Source organism: Pipistrellus hanaki (assembly GCF_964339955.1).
Source record: "Pipistrellus hanaki genome assembly, chromosome: 6".
NCBI lineage: Eukaryota > Metazoa > Chordata > Mammalia > Chiroptera > Vespertilionidae > Pipistrellus > Pipistrellus hanaki.
In genome coordinates, this window is record NC_140508.1 from 53,542,270 (window position 1) to 53,565,095 (window position 22,826).

Here is a 22,826-nt window from a genome sequence, read left to right on the forward strand (position 1 = left end):
GTTAGCAAATTGGATGCCCTACAACCCCTCAGCCTTCTCTCTGCCCAGAAGCAGGACCCCGGGCTGGGTCTATTGAGGTGCTCCCCAGGAAACCCAGGGGGCCTGGCCCACCCACCAGCTGTGTCAGAACCACTCCTGCTTCCCTCATCTCAGAATGGCCCGACCCAGCCCCAGGTGTGGGCTCTGGGAAACTCACCTGTCCTCACGCTCACCCGCCCCCCTATTTCAGCGGCGGCGGCGGCGGGACTTGGTTTGGTTCCTTTGCTGCCCACGCTAACGTCGGGCCGACTCAGGGATGGGGCTCCTGCCTCCCTGCTCCTGCTGGTCCCTGCACGTTGTCTCGCACACACCTGCCCCAACGCCCTGGCTTTTCTGCCATGTGGCTGCGTCTGAGATGGGGGGACCCTGGGCTGTGTGAGAACCCGGGTGCGTAGCGCACCCTCAGACACTCTGCCGGCCTGCCTCCGGGGACAGCACCAGCGGGGGCGGGAGGGCTGCACGTTGTTCCGTGATGGCTCACACCGTCTGCCACACAGTCCACGGAGGGCCTGTCTGAGGGCAGCAGCTCCCAGAGGCCTGGCCGTCTGGGGTGCGCTGGGGAGGGCGGGCGGGCGGGGCCTCGCTCACTGTCTCCTGACCCCGCAGCCCAGCGGTCGGCGCAGGAGCTGCCTCTGGTGGAGAAGCAGAGCGTGGCCAGCTGTCCTGTCCTCGGCGGGAAGAGGATGGTCCTGTCCGGCCACAACTTCCTGCAGGACTCCAAAGTCATCTTCGTGGAGAAAGCACCAGGTACCTTCCTTAGAAACGGACCTCCGAGTGTCTCTGGGCGGGCGCTGGGGGGATGGGGTCCTGGAGGCGGAGGCCTCTGCGTGTGGGTCCGCGCGTACAGGCGTGGGCCCGTGTGTACAGGCGTGGGCCTAGTCTTAGCTCTGTAACCGCTGGGGCTGCATCCAGCCATGAGCGTTCATGCCAGTGGAAGGTTTCCTTCTGGAGTCGCCGAGGGCCCATTCTCACGCAGTTGGTGTCCCAGGGGCTGCAGTGAGGCTGCCGAGTGGGTGGTATGCTCTCCCCTGGGCCATATGGTAGCCCGCTGCCTGGACTGGGCAGGTGCCTCCCACGTAGACCAGGTCTTTCTCAGAATCACAGATTCTCAAGGCAGGAACCCCGGTGCAGGGCAGCCGCAGTCACCAGTGGGACCCGCATTGAGGCCCACCAACCTTCCCCGCCCCCATCACCCTCCAGCTCCCCCATCCACGCTGGTGGCACCCCAAGATGCCACCATCTGTTCTCTTCATGACTGGTGGCCTCCAGGCCCCAGCTGTTCTCTGTGAACCATGCAGACCTCACGTCATCTGTGTGGGCGAGTGTAGACTACCTGTGCTGGCAAGTGTAGACCTCTCTGGGTGAGTGTAGACCTCTGTGGATGAGTGTAGACCTCTGGGAGCGAGTCTAGACCTCTGTGTGGGTGAGTGTAGACCTCTGTGTGGGTGAGTGTAGACCTCTGTGTGGGTGAGTGTAGACCTCTGTGTGGGCGAGTGCAGACCTCTGTGTGGGCGAGTGCAGACCTCTGTGTGGGTGAGTATAGACCTCTGTGTGGGTGAGTGCAGACCTCTGTAGACCTCTGTGTGGGTGAGTGTAGACCTCTGTGTGGGTGAGTGTAGACCTCTGTGTGGGTGAGTGTAGACCTCTGTGTGGGGGAGTGTAGACCTCTGTGTGGGTGAGTGTAGACCTCTGTGTGGGGGAGTGCAGACCTCTGTGTGGGTGACTATAGACCTGTGGGGAGTATAACTCTGTGGGGAGTGTAGACCTCTGGCCGGTGTTTGAAGAGGGAGCTGCGGACAGAGGCTGCTGTGGGTGAGGGTGAGAGTCCCTGTCCTCTGGATAGATGTGGGGGTGGCACCACTCCTGCCCCCGGGATGCTCTATTGGAGTCTGTGGGGAAGCCGCTGGGCGCTCACAGGTTAAGGTACAAGAGTGAGCGTTCCCGGGTTTGTGGTTGGAGTCGGCCTGTCCGCAGAGCAGCCCCCACCCTGCAGTGGGGAGGGGAGGCTGCAGGTGGCCAGGCTGGTGGCCTGATTTATCTTTTTCAAATTTCCTAATTGGAATTTTCCTGAGAGTGCCAGGGCCGGACTCATGCAAACCACTGGAAACCGCGATCATTCAGCCTCCATAATGGGCCTTGATTTTGTACAGTTTGCAAGCAAATTAAGTGCTTCACTCAGAATGGGCTTAAAAGTCTTCCCCGTTTAGTGTAGTCTGCCTATGTAATCATGTACATAATTGGAAAACTTGTCTCGAATTATGGAGAAAAACCAACTAAGTGTGATGACAAGGAGAGGAATTTGAATTTCTGGAACACCCTTCTTTGGAGGACGTTAATCTTGAGATAATTTAACCTTTTGAGCTTTAAACGTGCGTGCGTGTGTGTGTGTGTGTGTGTGTGTGTGTGTGCGCGCGCCGAGGCAGGAACCCAGGGCTCTGTCGTCCAGCGGAGACTGATCAGAACTTGCACAAAGGGGAGGTTGGAGCAGTTTTTCTCCGTTTCCTTGACCGAGTCCCTTGCCTCCAGGGCGGGAACGGGTGTGACTCCTGGAGGTGCTCTGCCTGTCCTGTGCACCGGGACCCCTGCTGCAGGCAGCTCCCCAGGCCACGCTGTGGGCTCGGTTGTGGCGTCTTCACTTCGTGGCCTCACAGGTGTGGGAGCTCAATTCAGGAATGCCCAGGCGGCCTCACCCAGGCCCCTCGGGGCTTCCCTGGCCGGCTCTGGTTGGGAGGTGGGGGCGTCCTGGGGCGCCTGGTGCAGAAGGCCAGACACAAACAAGTGGGCAGTGACCAGGTGTGACAAAAACATCCTGCACCTGTGACAGCGAAATGCAAACGTGGCCCTCATCCCTCTGACACGCCGGTGACTTCACGTTTGGATTTAAGTGAGGCTGCTGGTGTGCTCACACAGGAGATGTACGTGTTGTGGGTTTGCAGAAGGGAGTGCATGCCACACGTTTTCTTCCTGGCAAAGGGCGCTCGCCCCCTCCTCCTGCCTTCCCCACGAAGAGAAGCCACTAAGTCCATGTAGATAAAAACAGTTAGCCTCTGGTTTTCCAGGGAGGCCACCTGACCTGTCTTAGCTGTCTTCAGACGCTGCGCGGTGGCACCCAGGCTGAGTGTGAGCGGGAGAGCGTGGCTGTGGACGCCTCTGTCGTTGCGTTGAAACCTCACAGGAAGGCTCTGGCAGCTGCAGCAGCAGCAGGCGTGGCTCTCGTGGGCGGCACCCCGTCCAGGGCTGCCCCGCCCCCGCCTTGGGCACGGCCTCCCAGAATCCGCAGGAAACCCTAGGCGCACAGCTACTCAGCTTTTTACGTGTTTCAGGGAGCCGTTCCTTCTGTTCTCCAGGGCTGGCCGAGCCCGTGTGGCTCCGAGGAAGGGGTGTCTGTCCAGGTGACAGCAGGGACCCCGACAGAGGACGGCGATGCTGATCGGCATTGGGAACGAGGCCCCTCCAGTGCAGCCGGCCAGGCCCTGGGCCAGCGAGGGGCTGCGGGGCCTGGAGAGAAGTGTCACGAAGGGGTGGGTGGCAGCCACACGGCTGCTGGCTTTTCACCCAGTCACACAGAGGCCCAAGGGGCAGTGCTCCCGCGTCTGGGACCTTTGGGGTTTGGCCTTTACTAGGGGGTCCCGGCAGCCCCTGCCCGGCAGCCCGTGGAGTGACCGGCTGCTGGTGGCACCTTGACAGCCCTTGGAACAGAAGGAACTAAGGTGACTTTGCTGCTAGTTCTCACCGGCGGGCATTTTCCCCGTTGATTTTAGGGAAAGTGGCGGGAAGGCAGGTGAGAGTCAGAGTGGTTGCCTATTGCACTCACCCCAGCGGGCCTGGGGATCGAACCCGCAGCCCAGGTACGTGCTCTTGGCCAGGAATTGAACCTGAGACCCTTCAGTCCTCAGGCCGACGCTCTAACCCCTGGACCAAACTGGCCTGGGCGTGGAACCGATCTTAAAGGAGCGTGGTGCTCACCAAACCCAGGGGGAAGGGAGACGCTTCTGCAGTTTTGTCTCACGGCTCAGGCATCGAGGGGGCATCCTCACTTCACCATGGGGAACAGTTATGAGAGGCAAGCGGGGCCCTGTCATCGGGACGCCTGGGCCTGAGGGGCCAGTTCAGCAGGAGTGTGTGCAAGGGTGTGAGTGAGTGTGTGGGTGTGCACAACCGTGTGTGCACGGTGTGAGTGTGTGGGTGTGCACGACTGTGTGCAGGCTGTGTGTGAGCGTGAGAAGGAATGTGTGTCAGGGTGCGTGAGAGTGCGCGTATCTGGTGACTGGGAGCGGGTGTGTGAGTGAGCGGATGTGTGTGAGGGTGTTTGCGTGTGAGGAGGGTATGTGAGCGTGAACAGGCGTGTCAGGGTGCGGAGGGTGATGTGGTCTCGGGGGCTGCGGCCCGCGGCCTGGCTGTGCTGTGTGGGCCGTGAGTGACACCTGGCGGCCCGGGTGCCCAGAGCGCTCTCGGTGGCGCGTTCGCAGCTGGGCCCGCGCCCGCGGGTCGTGTTTCGCTCGCCCCGGTCCTGCAGCCGGCGCTCCGTGACGGCGCAGCACCGCCCCGGCCAGCGGCCCGCACCTCCTCCCCTGGTCCGGTCCCAGGGCCGCGGCCGCGTGGAGCCCGGCGTGTGTCCCGGCCGCAGGGCTGGAGGCCCCGTGCCCTCGGCGTCTGGAAGTTCCCCAGAGGGGACACCGCAGGCGTGTGGTGCGGCACACACACCGGGAAGCCGTGACTTGGCGTGGAGGGGGAGACCTCTCCTTCCAGACTTTCCTGGCGCGGACACGGGAAAGGGGATGGCGACAGCTGTGGTCACGGTGCTCCCCACGTCCGCCCTCCGGGCCTGACCTCCGCCGTGCCCGCCTGCAGCCCGGTGAGCGCACGGGGCCAGGAGGGCGGGCGCAGGAACTTTCCTGGACCGTGCTGGGAGTCACACTGGTGTCCAGGGAGTGGACGAGCAGCAGGGAGCCAGGCTGCCCGGTGTCCTAAGGAGGCCTTTTCCTATGTTTTTGGCCTCAGAATGGAAAGATGACCCGACCGTCTAAATCGCACAGCGTTCTGAATAGCCTTGGGAGGACATGAGCGGCCAGGAGCCCGGCCCTGGGAGGCAAGGTGGGTGGGCAGGCAGTGTCGGTGGGCCGTGTCCGCCCGTCCCAGCCCCAGCTCCCCGGCCCGCCGTGCTCAGGTTCAGGGAGGTCCCAGGAAGTGTCCTCACCCCAACGCGAGGGCTGTGGCTTCAGCCCAACCCAGGGGCCCTCCCTCCCTGCAGGGCTGTCCTGTGGGCGCCAGGCTGACCTATGAGGTCAGCCTTTGAGGGACCTGGGAGGGGAGTGGACGGTGCAGCTGCTGGTCCAGGAGGCGGGGCTCAGCTTGGCCTCCGTGCCCTCCGGACCCCTCAGGCCCCGGGACAGGCCTGCCCCCCGGGCACAGTGACTGATGGGGCGGAGTGTGGGCAGGAGGGTCTCCACAGGCACCCACGGGACTCCCACACAGGCCTCTCACCCTTCCTCACGTGCGCTGCCACCGCAGCCTCTCAGGGCGGACAGCCGGTCCTTCCCTCGGACTCGCCCCAAACCACAGGCCCCTTCCTCCAGGGTCTGCCCGAGGCAACGTCCACACGGTGGAGAGCCATCACTCCAGGTGCTGCTCCTGTGCGCCCGGCGGGCCCTGGCTCCTGGGGGGAGGGCGTGGGAGAGGGCACGGCTGGGTGCCTGGCCTCAACGCCCGCTTCTCCCCGGCTTCTATGACACAGCAGCGCCGCCCGCCATGGTTGTGTGGGAGACGTGCTCTCTGTCAGCTTTGAGATGTGACTGTCTCACAGCCACACAGCTGCCCTGCCCACGTCCACTGGTTTTGGTAAATCAGAGCCATTCCACCGTCACGCACCCCAGAACGGTGTCATCGTGCGGATGCTCCAGCCTGGTCCCCGCAGGAGCCCGTGTGAGGACTGTGCCAGGGAGGTGGACGTGCCCCTGTATGGCCAGCCGCACGCGGTTTGTCCACGTCGGCGGGGCTCCGGGGGGCGTCCACGTTTTGTCTCTTGAGCCCAGTGCCGCGTGAGCACCGGTGCCCGGGTTCCCCGTAGTCGAAGACGCTCCTTCCCTGGGCACAGTCCCGCGGCTGCAGCTGGAAATTGCACTTGGGACCCTCCAGGGACCGCCAGGCTGGCTCCCACCACACGTGGGCCATTTCCTCTCCACTCCCATCTCTGTGCCGAGCAGGCTGGTCCCAGGGGCTCTGTGGATGCTGCCAAGTGAGGCCTGGGAGGGTCCCGAGGACGGAGGCGGCGACGGGACAGACCTGGACACACACCCTCAGCCGTTCTGGCCTGAGTCCCCCGGACCAGCCTCCCGCTGCCCCTCCCTGGCCCTCCCCTCCATCAGGCCCCGCACAAGCCTCTCGGCATCTTCCCGTCACAGGCCTTCTCCGACAGCCAGCAGCCCGAGGCCAGCACAGGGCTCACTCTGTCGGTGCCTCCCCAGTGTCCCGTGTGCAGGCCGGACACGGTATGCCGCACGGGTACCGTGAGTGAGCGTGCAGCCCGCTCCCGCGGCCGAAGGCCGGCCAGGAGGAGATGACGTGTGTGGCCGAGGGCCTGAGCAGCCTGGGTCCCCGGGAGTGGGCGTCCTCACCCTTGAACCAAGGACTCTGACCCAGGCCCTTCGTTATTCCCGCGCCGCTTCTGCCCACAGGCTGCCTGAGGCCCACAGGCCCAGGGCGGATCGGAGACTCAGAACCCTCCCGCCCCCAGAAGAAGGCCAGGCGAGGCCCCAGGACAGCTTGTGGAGGCTGGGGGAGGGGGGGGCTCCTGAGGACCCGCGCGGCCGGGCAGCCAGGCGGAGGCGCAGCAGCCATGGCCACGGCCACCGGGAGCCTCCTGGCGGGTGTGGCAGGGAAGCCTTTGGGATGACTCACACGGCAGGGAATTCCCTAATGACTGGGAATATTTTTACTTCTGGGCTTGTGCACAGCTTCCTACCGAGAGCCTAGCGAGCTCCTGATAAGCTGAACACAAAGGGCCATTCAGGCCGATTTCCCTTCCCAGTGGAGCTGACGCTGAGCACAACACCCAGGCCTGGCAGGCTCTGCGGGAGGCGGCCTGGGCGGGGCTTTGGAGGGGGGCCGCGGTGCTGGCCGCTCCTAAGAGTTCTCTCTCCATCGGCATCTTCCACGCCTCAGTCCTGCCTCCCTGAACGATGGCCGTGTGAGAGCAGAGGCTGCTTAAAAGGCACCAGCGCCTTTGGGGTCTCTGAGGGGACCAGACACACCAGTGCCCGCCCTGGGGCTGTGGATCCACCATGGACAGGAAGCAAGGCCAGTGCCCAGCACTTTGGCACGCCCTGGGCGGGGGGCCGGGCACAGGGGGCCCTGGCTTCGAAAAGTGCATGCACTTGGGGGTTCCAAGACCAACTCGGACATCAAGATGTGTGTGTGTGTGTGCTGGTGCCAGTCAGTGACTCTTCAGAAGCTGTGGTGGGGCGGGCTAGCGGGTGCAGGGCCCCGGCCGAGAGCAGCTTTGTCAGGCTCCCGATGCTTCCAGGCCGGGGGCATGGGCACTGACCTCTGGGGCCGAGGTTGGCATCTGGCCAGTGGGTGGGCCCGGCGTCCCCAGAGGCTGGTGTGGCCCAGCGGGTCGTGACTCACGCTTCCTCCCCGTCCCCACCTCCACCATCACGGCAGTCTGTGTGAGGGATGAAAAGGAGCTTGTCTAATTCACTTACAATTTAGGATTTGTGACACACATCTCTTCTTTGAAAACAGCACGTAGGGTGTAACTAATGCTTATAGGAGCGCTGACTTTATAAACAATAACAAGGAAAGAGGCCTGGGGGTGGGGGGAGTACGGGCAGGGGAGGGGGGGTCAGTGTTGACATCTATCAACTCAGAATTCTTATGGGGCCAGTCCCTATGCTGTGTATCTGCAGACAGGGGCTTGCAAGCACCAGGGTGGTTTGTGGAGAGTCCCAGTTAGTGGGGGCCTGACCTGCCCCCCCCCCCCCCCGGGGCCCCGTCCCAGGATCAAAGCCCTTCCACAGGCTCCTTTGTGAGACGTTTTATGTTTCTTAAACATGCAAACAGCCACGGGGTGAGGATGAAAGTCCATGGGCTTTGCATGTCTGTGTCCTGACCCGGCAAGCAGCAGTCAGGGAAAGGACTTCCTCATTGACCCCGTGGACCTGGCTCCCCGAAGGCCGGGGCCCTGCAGGCTCGGGCGTTGTGCACCGGGGCCGAGCTGGCGGCAGAGGGGACGGGGCACTCACGGGGGCCACCCCGCTTTTCCTGGGCTCGCGCCCCCTTGGATATGGGAGTGTGGAAACCCTTCCCTGACTGACGTGGGGGTGACACTGGGCAGAGGGCCGTTTCGGGGGGAGTCCCTCACCCCACAGCCAGGCTGCGACCTGCAGAGCGCGGTCTTCGGGCTCCACCAGGCTCCCTGGGCCTGAGTTTGGGGGTGAGTCTCCCAGTGTCTCCCCCCGGGCCTGGCGTCCATCCACTGTTCTTGCCGGTTAGCAGCCAGCGCGGCCGAGCCGGGGGGGGAGGGGGGTCCCCTACGTGGCGGCTGCTGTCCCGGGCCATCGGCCTGGACCACGATGTGTGTTTTCGGGGGATGCGCCCGGTCAGGCACCGAGTAACGGCCTTCCGTGCCCTTTCTTCTAGACGGCCACCACATCTGGGAAATGGAGGCGAAGACCGACCGAGACCTGTGCAAGCCAGTAAGTATCGCTGAGACGTGCCCACACGGTGCCAGGCGTGCCAGGGGGCTCCCCATGCGGGGGCGGGGTTCCTGCCGAGGCACGGGGCCTCTTGTTCGTTATGGTGGAAGGACTCATTGAAGTGACAGCCGGGCGGTGCGAGAGCAGTGGGGGCACAGCCCTCCCTGGGCCAGGGCTCCCGGGGGGCAGCGAGACAAGGTGCAAGGCAGCCACGGAGACGGACCCCAGGGGCTGGAGGCCGCACGGCGCGCGTGTGCCAGCTCCTGCCACACGGCCGGGACAGGGTGAGCGTCGTGCCCCGACTCGGGGGTTTTCCGTGGCCTCTGCTGTCATCGCCACCAGGGCCCACACAGACCACTGCCCCGAGCCTCGGAGGGCGCTGGACCTGTGTGGGCACGCAGGTGGCCAGGTTCCACCGGCGTCCTTGGCAGTGACTTCTTACCCGTCCTCATCAGAGAACACTCACTGCTTACCAGTCTCTTGTTTTGAAGGTGGAGCGGGTGGAGCTGTGCCTCGTGGGTGGGCCGGTTCCCTTGGCCGGTGAGCCAGTGGGCTGGGGGCCTGGGAACACCTGCCGGGTGGTGTTTGGGCCACTGAGCGGGGTCTGGGGCCTGCAGGTGGCCACGTACACGTGCCCACACCCACACTCAGCCTTTCACGGCTTTTTGGGTACCTGAGAAATCGTTATTGTTTCTTTGATTGGCTGTTTCTGGAGAAAGCTCTCGGGGTGTCTTTTGGTTACTGTTGGCCCGGTGTGTCTCCTGGGTCTCTCTCTCTCTGTGATCTGACTTCGTAGACAGTAGAAGGGGCTTCCTCCCGTAGACAGCAGGAGCTGGGCCTTCCTCCCCGGGTGGTGTCTCATGACGCGGTGTGATTAGACCATGGTGTTGAAAGCAAAGATGATCAGTAGCTACCATGAGTGTGATTCCCGCTGAGGCCTGGAAAAGCTGCAGGAAGTGGGCTGGCATGAGATGCCGTGGCTAGCAAGGGATTTGTGGAGGATATTCACAGTTCTCCCACCTCGGAAGCACATCCCGCTGATGGTGATGTGAGGGTCCTTCCGGAGGTGCAAGGGTGGGGAATACTGTTCAGGTCCAAGTCCGTAATTCAGGGGCTCCTTGTGGGTCCTGCACGGTGGAGCCGTGTGAGCAGGGGTCATGGGGCTGGCTGAAGCGAGCTGGGTAACTGCCCCCTGCCTGAGGTGGGCGGGGCCTCCTGGCTGCCCCAGGGGTGGGTCCGGGTGATGCTGGGTGGCTGCTCACAGTGGCTCTGCCAGGACAAAACATCTTCCGCCCGGGGTGTGGACTCCTCGTCCACACTCCTCGCCCCAGGGTGGACCTGTGTTAGACGTGTGCCGATGGAGGTGGGGGACTCACTGGCCTCACTGGCCTCACGGGGCTCCTGCTGGCTCTCTCTCCTGAGGAGCCCAAGCACGTGCTGCCGCCCCGGGCAGTTCGGCTTCCAGACGGGCTCCTGACCCGCAGGCCTGTGGGCTGCCGTCAGCGCAGGGCTTCTGAACAGACACCTGGTGGCTGGAGACAGCCCCGTCCGCCTTGCAGGGCACGCCTCCCTGCCTCCCTGCCTCCCTGTGTCTCCTCCAACCCTGTCACCCACGGGGCGGCCTCACTCCTGCTCCCACCCCCCCCCCAGGCCGGTCTCCCCCTGCTTCCCGCTGGCTGTGGTGCCACCCCCAAGCCATATTGTTCCATCAAAATAATTCCTGCTAAGTCTGCATATTCAGATTTTCTGCCACCTAGTTTTCTTTTTTATGTTGAATACTTGCATTTTTTAAAGGAAGCTTGACAGTTAGTTGTGTGTTTCAAAAGAAACGTACATGTGGATGCGGATGCACCTTTTCACAATTCCATTCTAATCTCTTACATGAAGTTCACCTTTACCTTTTCCCTAATTATAAAGAGACTGTCACATTCACTGTGGTCATTGGTGTGGGTGTGCATGCATGTGTATTGTCTACACCTCCACACACCCATGTGCATATACATCATGGTGTATGTGTTTTTAAACAAAGCGGGATTGTGCTGTGTCTATAGCTTATGTGCTATGGTGAGCCGTTTAGACAGTGGGTATTCTTAAAGCGAGCCCCCTGGTCTAGCAAGTGTCCCTTGTTAGCCTTATTTCTGCCCCTGCACTTGCTTCCTCACCTGCCCTCTGCTGGGCACTCCAGCCCCGTGCTCCGGGGAGGATAGCGTTTGTCACAGGATTTGTCTGTGTAGAGAGTGGGCCGCGTATCAGCCCGCACCCACATCAGAGCCCACCCTCCCGTCACTTAGAATTACAAACCCCAACCCCACAGAGTCCAGTGTGCTCCGAGGGCGCGCTGCCCCGCCTGGCACCTCGCGGCTCCCGGAGCCACCGCCGTCCCTGCCTCCTCACACCTCTCTCAGTTCCAACCTCAGCCCCAGGAAGAGCTTTTCTTTCCCGCCTCTCCTCGGAATCTCCTCTGTGGCTTGTTTACTGTCGGCTCCTCCGTGATGCCAGCCACGACGGTCCAGGCCCATCATCACCACGGTGCCTCTTCCGGCCCAGTCCTCGGGAAATGACCTGAGAGGTAGCGACTTGATCTGTACCTGACTGGTACAAACGGGAAACTGAGACTCAGGCGTGCCAGCACTGCGGCCGAACCCAGACCTGGGTGACCTGGAGCCAGGCTGCCACCCCCGGGCTGCAGGTGCACAACTCATTCCCAGCGTCACCCCCTCGGCCCCTCTGGCTTCGGGGTCACGTTTTGGTGAAGGGACGGCAGGCTGAGTCAGAAGGAGGCGGTGTGCTTGTTGCTTCTCCTGAATGGCACGACGTTGTTAAAACAACAGAAGCACGTGGCCCAGAGCCAGCGCGGTCTCACGGGACGCCCCCAACCCCCACCCCCACCCCCGCCCAGCCATCCGTGTGCCCTCAGCAGCCGGCTTCGGTGCCTCGGTTTCTCTGCCGGTAAAAGGAAAAGGCTCGGCTTGAAGTTCTCTTCAGTTTTCTGTTTTAGCATTCTCAAGGTTCCGTTGCTAACATAATTCAATCAATTTTGCTATTAATCACTTGGGGAACAAGCTACAATCACTTTAACAAAAAAAATAATAATTATACAATGGATTTTTCTTATACATTTTTCCTGCTTGTTAACTGAAATCATATGACACACACACAAAAACAAAACGGTGGAACTTTTTGGATGTGAAATGTTCCCCTACCCGACCCTCCAAATCCAGTGCAGCTCCCCCTCCTCCTGCGGAGCTTGTGGCCCATGGACCAATGTTGCTGACCTGCTGACAGCCACACAGGGACGGCCCGGGGAGCCCGCAGGTGGCCGGGATGCGGGTGTACCCACCCCGCCATCTCTGCCCCCCAGGGCCCCGCGGCCTCCGTGCACCTTGCTTTTATAGCTGTACTTGAAAGAGCATGATGCTCCATGGTTGCTGGTCTTTGTTTTAATAAATAATAGGAAGGTACAGCAGCCACGTGAGCCGCCCTGCTGTTCCGTCTCGGGCTCTACCTCCTGACGGCCAGGCGCCCAGCTCTCCACCTTCTTCAGTTGGAGGGAGTCTGGGTGTTCATGAGGGACTCCGGGCCGTTGTCCTCACAGACCCTGTCTGCAGACACATCTCCAGAAGCACCTGCCCTGGGTCTTCATGGCCAGTTACCTGGACAGGTGCCCCTGGCTCCATCTAGGAGTCAGCGCAAGGAGGGCTCCGTTCTCATTTTCAAAGGGCACCGACCCTTTGCGGTAGGGCAGACAGAAGCGTGTGGGGCCAGCAGCCGTGTGGCTGGTCCCCTCTCAGCATCTGCACCGGTCCCTCTCCTGCAACAAGCTGGTGGCATCTTAGGTCAGGCCCCCAGTCTGTGTCCCCTGCACACGCCACCTCAGACCACCTCTCAGCTCTGGGTGTGGAGGACATCGGGACCCTCTTCCCTGCTAGCCCACGTGTGACCAGCAGGCCGGCCTGCACACGCGTGTGCCCGCTCACGCGCAGGCTCTCGGCGGGTAGCTTCTTCCAGCAGCCCCTCCGTGGGAGCCGTTCTCCGCGTGGACGAACCCTCCCAGCGCAGAGCCTCTAACTGCCCCTCCCGTCTGCCCTCTCGCACTAGAACTCGCTGGTGGTCGAGATACCGCCGTTTCGCAACCAGAGAATCACCAGCCCCGTCCAAGTCAGCTTCTACGTGTGCAACGGGAAGAGGAAGCGAAGCCAGTACCAGCCCTTCACCTACCTGCCTGCCAATGGTAACGCTATCTTTCTAACCTTACGTGCTGCGAACGAACCGGTGGGGTGCTTTTTCTAAAAGAGACGCAGAAACGATGAGCTGCTGTCGCTGCAAAACAGCACGGTCGCACTGTACCTTTCAGCTGTGTTACCATCCTGTTAGCAAGACCATGTTGCCAATTCTTTAAAAAAAAAAAAAAAAAAATAGAGAACCTTCCGGTGTATTTTCCTTTATTAATGTTGGGAGTTGTGGCGGGGGGAGGGGGGGAGGGGAGGAGGGAAGAGAGGGGAGAGGGAGGGCGCGTATTGGGGTAATTGCTGATCATTTTGCTGGCTGTTTGCAAGTATGGAACAGCTGGGGCGGGGGAGGGCGGGAGAAAGTGCGGCTCTCCTGCACTCAGAGCTGAGGGCTCCTGTGCGTTTAAATTCTATAGCTGTGTGAGGCGGGGAGCAAACAGCTATAATTATTTTGCAGGTGCCTTTAGAAATAAACCCTTGCTCTTAAGCCTAAAGGCTGCTGCCTGATGTGGTCATTAAGTCACATTGATGTTTTTGCACTCCTGCTAAAACCCACATGACTTTGTTCCGTGAGTAATTGCAACGTCCTGTGACCATGAGGCTTTTTACCTTTTTACTCGGCCACAGAGTACTCTCTCGTTCGGATTGTCTGTCCGCCCGTGTTGAGGATGGCTTCTTATCCCTTTCTTAAAAATCCCAGATCACTGGTCCGCTTTTTAGGGTCCGTGATGAAAGAAAAGAGCATCGTTTGTGTTTCCACCCCCTGCACTGGTAGAACGTGAGGGTGTGTGCAGAGCCCACACCCCAGGCGGTGGCCCGTCCCTCCCGGCAGCCAGGGCCGTGTGCACAGGATGGCACCTGCTGTCCTGGGTTTGTGTTTTGTGGAAGCCCAGCTATGCAGACAAATCTTTTAATACTGTCGCCTTCGTTCTCAAAAGATAAGCGTGAAGGGGGAAATTATACTCCAAACACTGATTGCAAGAGCAGCCATGTCGTTATCTTAGTATCGCAAAGGGGAGACTTTTAGAAGGTTTCTGTTCTCTCTAAACGTAAAATGCCATTTACAATAGACCAGGCCATGGAAAGCTCTAGAATGTCGGTGTTGATACCAAACAGTGGGAATGAACTGTCCTTGAGGCAAACACGAGCCATGCTTTTGAAGGTGTGAAAACTAAGATCTTGTTGTAAAAGTGCCCTATCGTACGTGCATGCACGGAGCAGTGGTGTGGCTGTCAGCAGCTCCGGGAGCCGGCTACAGGGGAGGGCGTGTCCCCAGCATGCGGCTGTGGGCTTTGTGGTCTGTGTTGCACATAGGTCATGAATCCTGTCCGTTCTGGAATAAGGTACAATAGCGCTGAAAAAGAAAACATTTAGTCTCTCTTTTTTTTGAAAATGTAATGATTATGTTCTAATTAAACTTCAAGCATGATTGACCAGATATTGAATGTTTTAAAGAAAACCTAGGCCTTATAAAGAAAAGTTTCTTTGTAAAGCAGTTTAGAAAATAGCTCTACAGTCCCTGCTCCAAGTTCACAAGCACCAAGGGTTACACATGACCCGTGTCAGAGGGGAAGGAGCCTGTGTGTGACATGCACACAGGGGACCTCCTAGGACACATAACTGGGACCCCAGGGTGATGCTGGGCTGTCCATGTGCCATCAGGGTCACCCACCTGCACAGCCATTCAGTGCTGCAGTCTCACTCCCACAGAGCTCAAAGCCGCCCTCTGCCCCAACAGCTCTGGCCCCACCCTCTATGTCTGCCCCAGGCCCTCCATCACCACCCTCTAGGTCTGCCCCAGGCCCTCCATCACCACGCTCTGTGTCTGCCCTGGGTCCTCCAGCACCTTCATCACCATGCTTTCAATGACATCTCACCTGGGCCCCTCTCCCTCTGGCTGGTACCCCAGCTTCACCTGGTCCATCCCATTAGCAGGGACCATCAGGCTCCCTGAGGCCTGGACTTCCAAGCCTTTCTGGGGGTGTGAACCCTATTGATCAAGCCCTCGTCTCTTTTCGCCACTTGTCTCTGAAATTTCCTCCTTATCTACGAAACTGCAGGTGCCCTCGCTGCCCTGGGAGCACCCAGCCTTCCCTGCCCTCCTGGGCGGGGTCCACCAAGCCTGTGGGGTTGTGATCGCTCAACACGCCCCTAGCCTGTGAGCTCCCCGAGAGCAGGGACCTCCACCTGCAGCTGACTCCGTGCCTGACTTGTGGGGCTGTCCTTATGTGGTGCTGAAGATAAATAAATGAACGAATGATATACTAGAGCTCAAGCAGCAGTTTTGTTCTGGTGTTTTCCTCGCCGTGATTGCCGCCTCCTTAGCTTTGGAACTGAGTGTACTCACCACACTGAGCAGGCGGGAGCGGGCACGGGGCCAGGCGCCTGCCCTTGCGTCTTGGCCCCCGGAGGTCACTCAGAGCGTCTCCACCAGCACCCCCGTCACTGAGACCGGATTGCCACCTGAGTTCCGAAGACACCCTGCCCTGTTGGGCTCTGTGGGAGGGATAGGGCGTGGCATTCATCAGGAGAGGGTCACCTGACGTGAGGGGCTTTGGTCTGTGTCCCTCTCTCAGACCTCCGTGGGGAGGCTGTAATGTCCTCCTCCAGGCTTGGGGGCCTGGTCCACCTGACACGGCAGACACGGCCTCAGGTTGCCGTGGAGACAGGCAGATTCCCTTCAAGCTCATGACATGTGCTGTTGAAACATACAAGACGATGGACATAAACCCATTTAAATCCCACCCCTGAAATTCACTTCCATGTGCAAATGTGTTAAGATCAAACCTCATCTTGGGCTTTCCTTTGAGATTGGGTGGAAGTAGGGGGACCGGGTGGCTTTCCTGCTGGGACAGGGACCTGGGGAAGGCACAGCTCTCATACTGAACCCCCAGGGCAGGCCGGTGCCGGCTCCCTGCAGGACCCCAGGCGTTTCAGGGGTGGAACTGAAGGGGGACAGCGTTGGTGGCTGGGCAGAGGCAGAGAACTGGGAAGGGCCCACACCTGTCTCACCTTCTTGTTGCCTTCCCCACCTGCTGTCTCAGCTCTGATGTTGCCTTCAATAACAGCAGATAAACCTCCCACCCGCTGCTCCCAGGGGTGACACCCACTTCCACTTTCACCCTGCCAGGAGCCAAGTGCAGAGGCCTCGGTCGGGTGGGTCGTCTGGCTGCTGGTCTGTGTGGGCCCAGGGCCGTCGGCTCCCTGACCCTCTCTGGGGCTGAGTGTTTAGTAGGGAAAAGCTTCTGGGTAAAGGCAGGGCCGTGAACAGATGCACAGCTCCTAGGAGACCCCTGCACTCACCCAGGCCGCCCTGAGAGCAGCACACAGGGCGGACGGAACAGAACACTTTGGATTCTAGAAAAGCTCTGTGCGCTCACACACAGCGGAAGCTTCCTCAGGGTTCTTGCTTGTTGCTGCTTTAACAGTACGAATACCGCCTCTGAAAGGAAGCTGCCCTGTCCGACCAGTCCTGCCCTGTGGCTGAGGGCCCTGGCAGACAGACATGGACAGGAGGCCCCATGGTTCTGAGTGGTTCCATACCATCAGAGGCGGGTCCTGGGGCCTTGCTGGGGATGAAGGTCCACACCCACTGTTTTTCCAGTTAGGACTGGCAACCTAGAGCTCACAGGATAAAAAGAATTCCAAGTTGGGACCTCAGAATTGCATCAGATGAGAAAAATAAATCGTAACACATTTTTGGGGTCTTGGGGAGTTGATCTTTTCGTGTGAGATGTTTCAGTTGGTTTCCCATAGGTCATAGGCCGGGGCCATGCGGGGCCTGGAGCTTCCCTTTGTCGGGTCCCCGTGGCCAGGACTCCCTGACTGGGGACTGTGTGTCCTTCACAGACAGTCCCGCACCGAGGCCACGTGTTGATGACAATGCAGCTTTTTGTCCCCGACAGAACCTCTCGGGACTGTGGGAGAAACCACCTCAACCCCTGGGAGCGGCCGCCGACCAGGATGGCCCTGCCTGGGGGGAGGGAGTTTGGAGCTGGAGACGGACCTCCACTGAGAGGGGGGCCCTCAGCCGCCCTGCTCGTCGCTAGAGGGACCCCGGTTAAGTCAGCCATCCTCCTCTGAGGATGCCCTGATGAAAACACATCTCCACCTCCAGATGGGGAGAGGGGAGTAGATTCTGTTCTTGTTTGCATTTCTCAGTCCAGACATCGGAATAGAGTGAGAAGGGGGGAGTGGGGGCGGGAACCGAGCCAGGTGCCACACGGATTGCCCCACAGCGGCCAGAGCAGGGCCTGAGTGGCAGGCAGGTCTCTGCAGGTTCCAGAGTTGGGGCTGACCACATGAGGGCCCAACTCCAGCCCCCAAGGGCCCTCCTCGGCCCGATGCCCTCCGGCCCGCCCCAGCTCTCAGGGCGGCTGGAGCGTGTAGGTGGACCTGGACAAGCAGCCTTCCTCCCGCCCAGCAGCCTCAGCCACATAGTGAGCTCCAGGTCCACCTTTTCCACCAAACGTCTTGGCTCATTTCCCCCCAAGTTCATTGCATTAAAGTTTAACCCCAAAGTACTTACCATTGTGTATGCGTTATACATCCCAACAGTGCCTTCAGGTGGCCCCTGGCTTCTGTGTGAAGTGTGCTGGCCAGACCTGAGCCCTGGGCCTCTCATCTCCTGCTCAGAGCCCCTGTCCCCCACCTTGGGGCCCTACCCGGGCCTCAACTCATCAATGTGCCTCGTTTTATAGGCAAAGAAATGAGCCCCTGGGAGCTTGAGCCGCTGGCCCAGACACACAGGGGTCACACACCCCTCCTGGCTTGCTCAGCTGGCCCGCAGTGGGGCGTGCAGTGTCTGACCCCACGGCCAGTCCTCTCCAGGCCTGTGGGACACTGCGTGGACCCTCAGAAGGGCTGCCGTGTCCCCTCTGCCAGGGTCTGTTCTCGTCTCTGTCTGACAGCAGTGGGAGGTGCAGGCCGGGCTCAGCCCAGGTCCACGCTGGCTCCCAGGCCGGTGCCTCATTGCAGAACACCTGCTAGCTTTCAGATAAAGCAGATCGTGCAGACATTTCTGACCCACTTGTACATCCTGGCAACTTCCTCCTAAAGGCAGATGAAGCTGAGGGGGGACAGGTGGGTGGCCGGAGGGGTGGGCAAGGAGAAGACGCATTCCTAGAAGCCGCTCCCTGCAGGGCCCTGAGACCCAGGACACTCAGCAGGCAGGCTGCTGTGGTCTGTAGCATAGCTGGTCCCATAGGCATTCTGGAACCTTCCTCCTGTGGGAGTGAGTTGGTGTTGGGAGCAGGGCCAGCCTCCAGCTTTGACGTCACCTCTCATTAACGGCTCCCAGAACCAAGTGGCTGTTCTTATTAAATTCCCATTTTTACTGGCTCTCGTGCTATTCCAGCCAGAAAAGGAGGGACCAGTGTCCTAACCTCTCCACATTTAAAAAATATATATATATTTTATTGATTTTTTTACAGAGAGGAAGGGAGAGGGATAGAGAGCTAGAAACAAACAGCGATGAGAGAGAAACAGCGACCAGCTGCCTCTTGCACACCCCTCTCCTGGGGATGTGCCCCCAACCAATGTACATGCCCTTGACCGGAATTGAACCTGGGACCTTTCAGTCCCCAGACTAGAGAGGATGGGCCCACACCTAGAATCAGGAGGGAATTACTGGGGTTGCCCTGGAGTGAGGGATGGGGCTGCTCAGAGAAAAAGCAGGACACCGGCTTCCGGTGCTTGGTTCTGGGCGGAGCCACAGATGGGCGGGTGTGACAGGCCCTGGCTGCGTCCCCGCGCTGCTCCGCGTGTCCCCCTGTAGCCGAGGGAAGGCGGTTAGTGCTCTCAGCGTTTGCCAGTGAAAATGATAAAATGTGCTCTGCGTGAGGACCCACAGCCCTGACTGCCTGTACCCCCTGCCGAGCAGGAATATCATGTCGCCCCCAGCACCCCAGGGAGTAGCCCGGACAACCGTCTTTTTATCCAAGTGGAAGCCTGGGGGTCGAGGCCGCGTGGGGACCAAGTTTGATTTTGCACCTGAACCTTGTCACTGCCCAGGGCTGAGTCACTGTCAGCTCAGCCCACTGGCCGCCTTCGTTCTGATCGTCGATTAAAACACATCCAGGCCAGCCTGTTGTTGCTCAGTGGTTGAGCATCAACCCAGGAACCAAGAGGTTGTTGGTTCAATTCCCAGCCAGGGCGCATGCCCCGTTGCAGACTTGATCCCAGGAGGGATCATGCAGGGGGCAGCTGATGGAGGATGTTTCTCTCTCATGGATGATGTTTCTATCTCTCTATCCCTCTCCCTTCCTCTCTCTCTAAAAAACAATAAAAACATATTTTAAAGGAAAATGAAAAACAAACAAACAGCCAGTGGTGGCCATTTACAGATGCACCCCTGGGTGACAGGCAGGGTAGAGATTAGCTGTTCACCCAACATCCTGGGCCCACTGCTCTCTGGGGTGAATTCTGAAAGGTTTCAGATGGGTGTGTGGATGGGGTGATGGTGGCGGGGCCTCGAAGGGGAGGGGCACGTTGTCCTCGGATGGTCCGTGTGAGATACGGCGGCAGGCCCAAGCCTGGAGCCTGTGCACGTGGCATCACCCTGGGAAGGTGGGGGCCTGGGTGGCAGGTGGAGCTACAGGAGGCATTACCACCACCACCACCACCCCCTTTAACCCCCCCCCCACCCCCGCCTCAGAAGGTCCCTCCCATCACCATTGCCCTGTGAGGAAAGGAGCCCAGTGGCCAGGCTTGGATTTGTCTGAGTTAGGCCAGGAATGTTCTAGATTGCTGTTTGGCCCACACACCACGCTGTAGGGGCTGGACAGAGCCTCCTAGGACAGAGCCTTGCCCACTCTCATTGTCTTTAAAATTTTCATGTGCGTGAGGCAGGGGCGAGAAGACCCTGTAGCCTGGTTCCTGGATACAGAGTCTCAAGTCTGTGAGGGATGTCCCCGGGGCGGGTGAGCCCGATGCCACCACTCCTGGGCCCGGAGACTCGGGGCCTGTCAGTGAGGTGCTGGCGTCAGACACAACGGGCCTCGGCGCCCGCACAGAGCAGAGAGCAGCCCCGGGGGAGGTGGGGCCTTGGGGTCAGACCGCGTGCGCCGTCTCCGCAGCGGGCAGCTGCTGGGCCGCGCCGAGGGGAGCCCAGCGCCCTGAAGACCAGCGCTGACCCTGCCACGTAGGCTGTCTGTAGCAAGCTGACCCCTCTAGTCACCTCCGTGTCTCTGGCATGACCTCCCACTACCAGCCCTCCCGCCGGACCGGTAAGGGTGGTGGACGCAGGGAGGACAGCAGACGTGGCATCACAGGGAACCTCCGTGCTGGGAGGAATCTGCTTCCGGGGGAACGAGACCCGCCGCCAGCAGCGAGGGCGGCGCCACTGCTGAGGCCTCTGCGCGGATGGACACGTCCTCCTCCTCACTAATGGGAAACAGGAGGCGGCGCCGAGGTGGCTCTGATTGGCAGGGAGGTGTTCGTTTCCTTTGAAAACCACAGGAGAAACACAATTAGGCACAGGCAGAGTCGCAGTGTGTTCCGCCTTTAAGGTTCCGAGGACACCACAGGAGCATGGGCTGCGGCTTCGTCCCCGGAGGGTCGTGTGCATGTTTCCCGAGTGACCACACGCCCGCGGGCTGGCCGGGCGTCGCGCCGGTCTGTCTCAGCTGCGGCCGGGCGGTGCGTCCCGGAGCCCCTTCCTGGTGCTGACCCACCGGTGTCTCTGTGCTGGGGCCGTGCGGACTCCCCGGAGCAGGCAGGGCGGGGATCACCTCCGCTACCTGAACGCGAGTTTATTTCTTAAGGAAGTCTGTCCTGTGGCCTCCTGTTGGGCCTCTGTATCGGGCCTTGGGGTAAACGGGGAGCACGGTGCCAGCGGGGAGCAGATCACCTCATGGATGTAGAGTGGCAGCGGCTGCAGACACAGGGAGGGGTGTCAGAGGGGATACGGCCTTCAGTCCCCAGAAGGCTGGGTGGGCGGGTCCAGCCTGATGAATTCAGCCCTGAGTCCATGCTCCATCCTTCAGAAGCCATTGGGGGTGTTCAGTTCCCTGTGTCCACCCCCCAGGCCCCGGCTCGGCTGGGGACTCCCAGAAGCCCCCATCAGGCATCTGTGGGATTTTCCCAGAAGGAGCCCTGGAAGCAGGCAGATGTGGGAGTCATGCTGGTGCCACGGGGGCTTGCACAGGTCATCGGTGACACTGTGGCCGCCGAGCAGGCACGGCAGCCTGCTCCCGCCCATTGAAGGTGCCCGCTTGGCCGAGGGCCAGCCAATGGGGCACAGTCGCCAGGTTGGCAGCACGGCGAGTAGGTCACACTGCTGGCGTTTCCCCAGGCCGCTCCTTTGGGCTGCACCTTCGGTGAGGAGAGGAGCAGATGGGTAAGAGGTTTAACGAGCTCAGGGGATGCATCATGAGAGACACACGGACCCTCGTGCCTGGCCGACTCCGGGGCCAGACGGCCCCACAAGGCCCTTAATTTAAGTGCCAGGCATCCGTGAACTCTGGAAGCTACCGAACCGTGCGGACTTTTACCTTTGCCGCTCTGGACGCCCCGTTTCACGCAGGAGCCTTTGGAACGGGAGACGCTGGTCCCTCCGGGGGCACATTTGCTCAAGCAGCCATCGACCTGCCTCCTTGCCCATTTCTGGGTTCACAACCTTCTGGGAACAGGAGGGAGGTTCCTGGTTGGGCCCGTGCCTGGACCTGCACCTGGACCACAGAGCCGGCCACAGGGACTGCCCGAGGGTAATGCTGGCCGGCACTGGCCTGGGGGCACCAGCCGCTCGGGCGGGCCGTCTGCCTGGAGCTCAGCCCCTCAGGGTGGAGGAGCGGAGGCCGCCTTCGCACGCCCGGCTCTCCAGCGTGAAGCCGGGGCCCCAGCTGTTCTCTGTTAGCTGTGGGCACGTCATCGCGGTCCTGGCAGCCCGGGTCCAGCCCGTCCCCTGCCTGTCTGTGGACACGGGCACGTGGCAGGAGCCTGCGTCAGGCAGCCGGAGGGAGCAGAGGCAGGAGGGCCCCGGCTGGGGTGCTCGCCGGCAGGACCCCGTCACGGGGGGCCGATTAGGAAGTTAACGGAGACCCTGGGAGGGGGTGCCTTCCCGGGTGCCACCTGACCGAGCCACACGTGCTCTTCCGCACACGCTCGGGGACACGGGCCACAAACACGCACAGCCTCGTCCTGGGGTGGCAGCCCCCCCGAACACACGCTCCCACCCTCGGGAGCCCCCTGCCCCCCAGGACTCCCAACTGCTGGCCGGCCCAGGGCTGCGGAGTGTCACTGATGTGATCAACACGGAATTAGCATTTGCCCCTGAGGACGGCCAGCTCCTCTGGTCCCTTCTGCCGCCACTGACAGGCTCCTCGGGACAACGGTGGCCCAGGACTCCAGCCTTCATCCTGGGCCCTGGCCAGCAGCGCTCTCCTGAAGCGAAGGAAAGCCTCCCCCACCACGAGCGGGGCTATGGAGTGACAGGGGGCGGGCCGGGCGCCGGGCAACACTACCTGTGGCTGCTGACCGCCCGGCCGTGCCCCCTCAGGCACCCGTGCGAAGTCTGCCAGCGCTCCGTCCATCGCCGGGCTCGCCTGCCCCCAGCACTCGCCGGGTCAGCCGTACCGGACCCAGCGTGCCCCAGGGTGCCGGGGCTCCCAGGCCCCAGGGTGGAGGCAGCGTGGCCTCCTCGCACGCAGCCTGAAGGCCCCGCAGCTCTCAGCATGCGCGGCATTACGGCACTGAGCAGCACCTGCGAGTCACCAACCGCGGTCGTGGCGATGCTGGTGGAGGCCCCGTGACTGCTGTGACCCTGTGTTTCCTCCCTGCCTCCACTCACACCCACACCGCCCGGGCCCACGGACGGTCATGCACGCACCTGGTCTGTGTGCAGAGGGACACCGTAACGGCGGGT

The 22,826-nt window shown here is 61.0% G+C and overlaps 1 protein-coding gene and 1 long non-coding RNA gene across 4 annotated transcripts in view; both read left to right on the forward strand.

The window, feature by feature from the left end:
* The window catches only part of NFATC1 (nuclear factor of activated T cells 1), a 95,940-nt gene that overhangs the window by 38,798 nt on the left and 34,316 nt on the right, over window positions 1-22,826 (forward strand). For all 3 annotated transcript variants that reach the window (XM_084888042.1, XM_084888043.1, XM_084888041.1), the window contains exons 6-8: window positions 646-786; window positions 8,680-8,735; window positions 12,834-12,966. In XM_084888042.1, coding sequence (XP_084744168.1) covers window positions 646-786; window positions 8,680-8,735; window positions 12,834-12,966 — 330 coding nt within the window. The remainder of the gene's footprint in view (window positions 1-645; window positions 787-8,679; window positions 8,736-12,833; window positions 12,967-22,826) is intronic.
* On the forward strand, window positions 13,323-15,226 carry LOC311624613. Its single transcript, XR_014795351.1, has 2 exons — window positions 13,323-14,721; window positions 14,755-15,226. It is a non-coding gene; the product is annotated as an uncharacterized lncRNA (long non-coding RNA).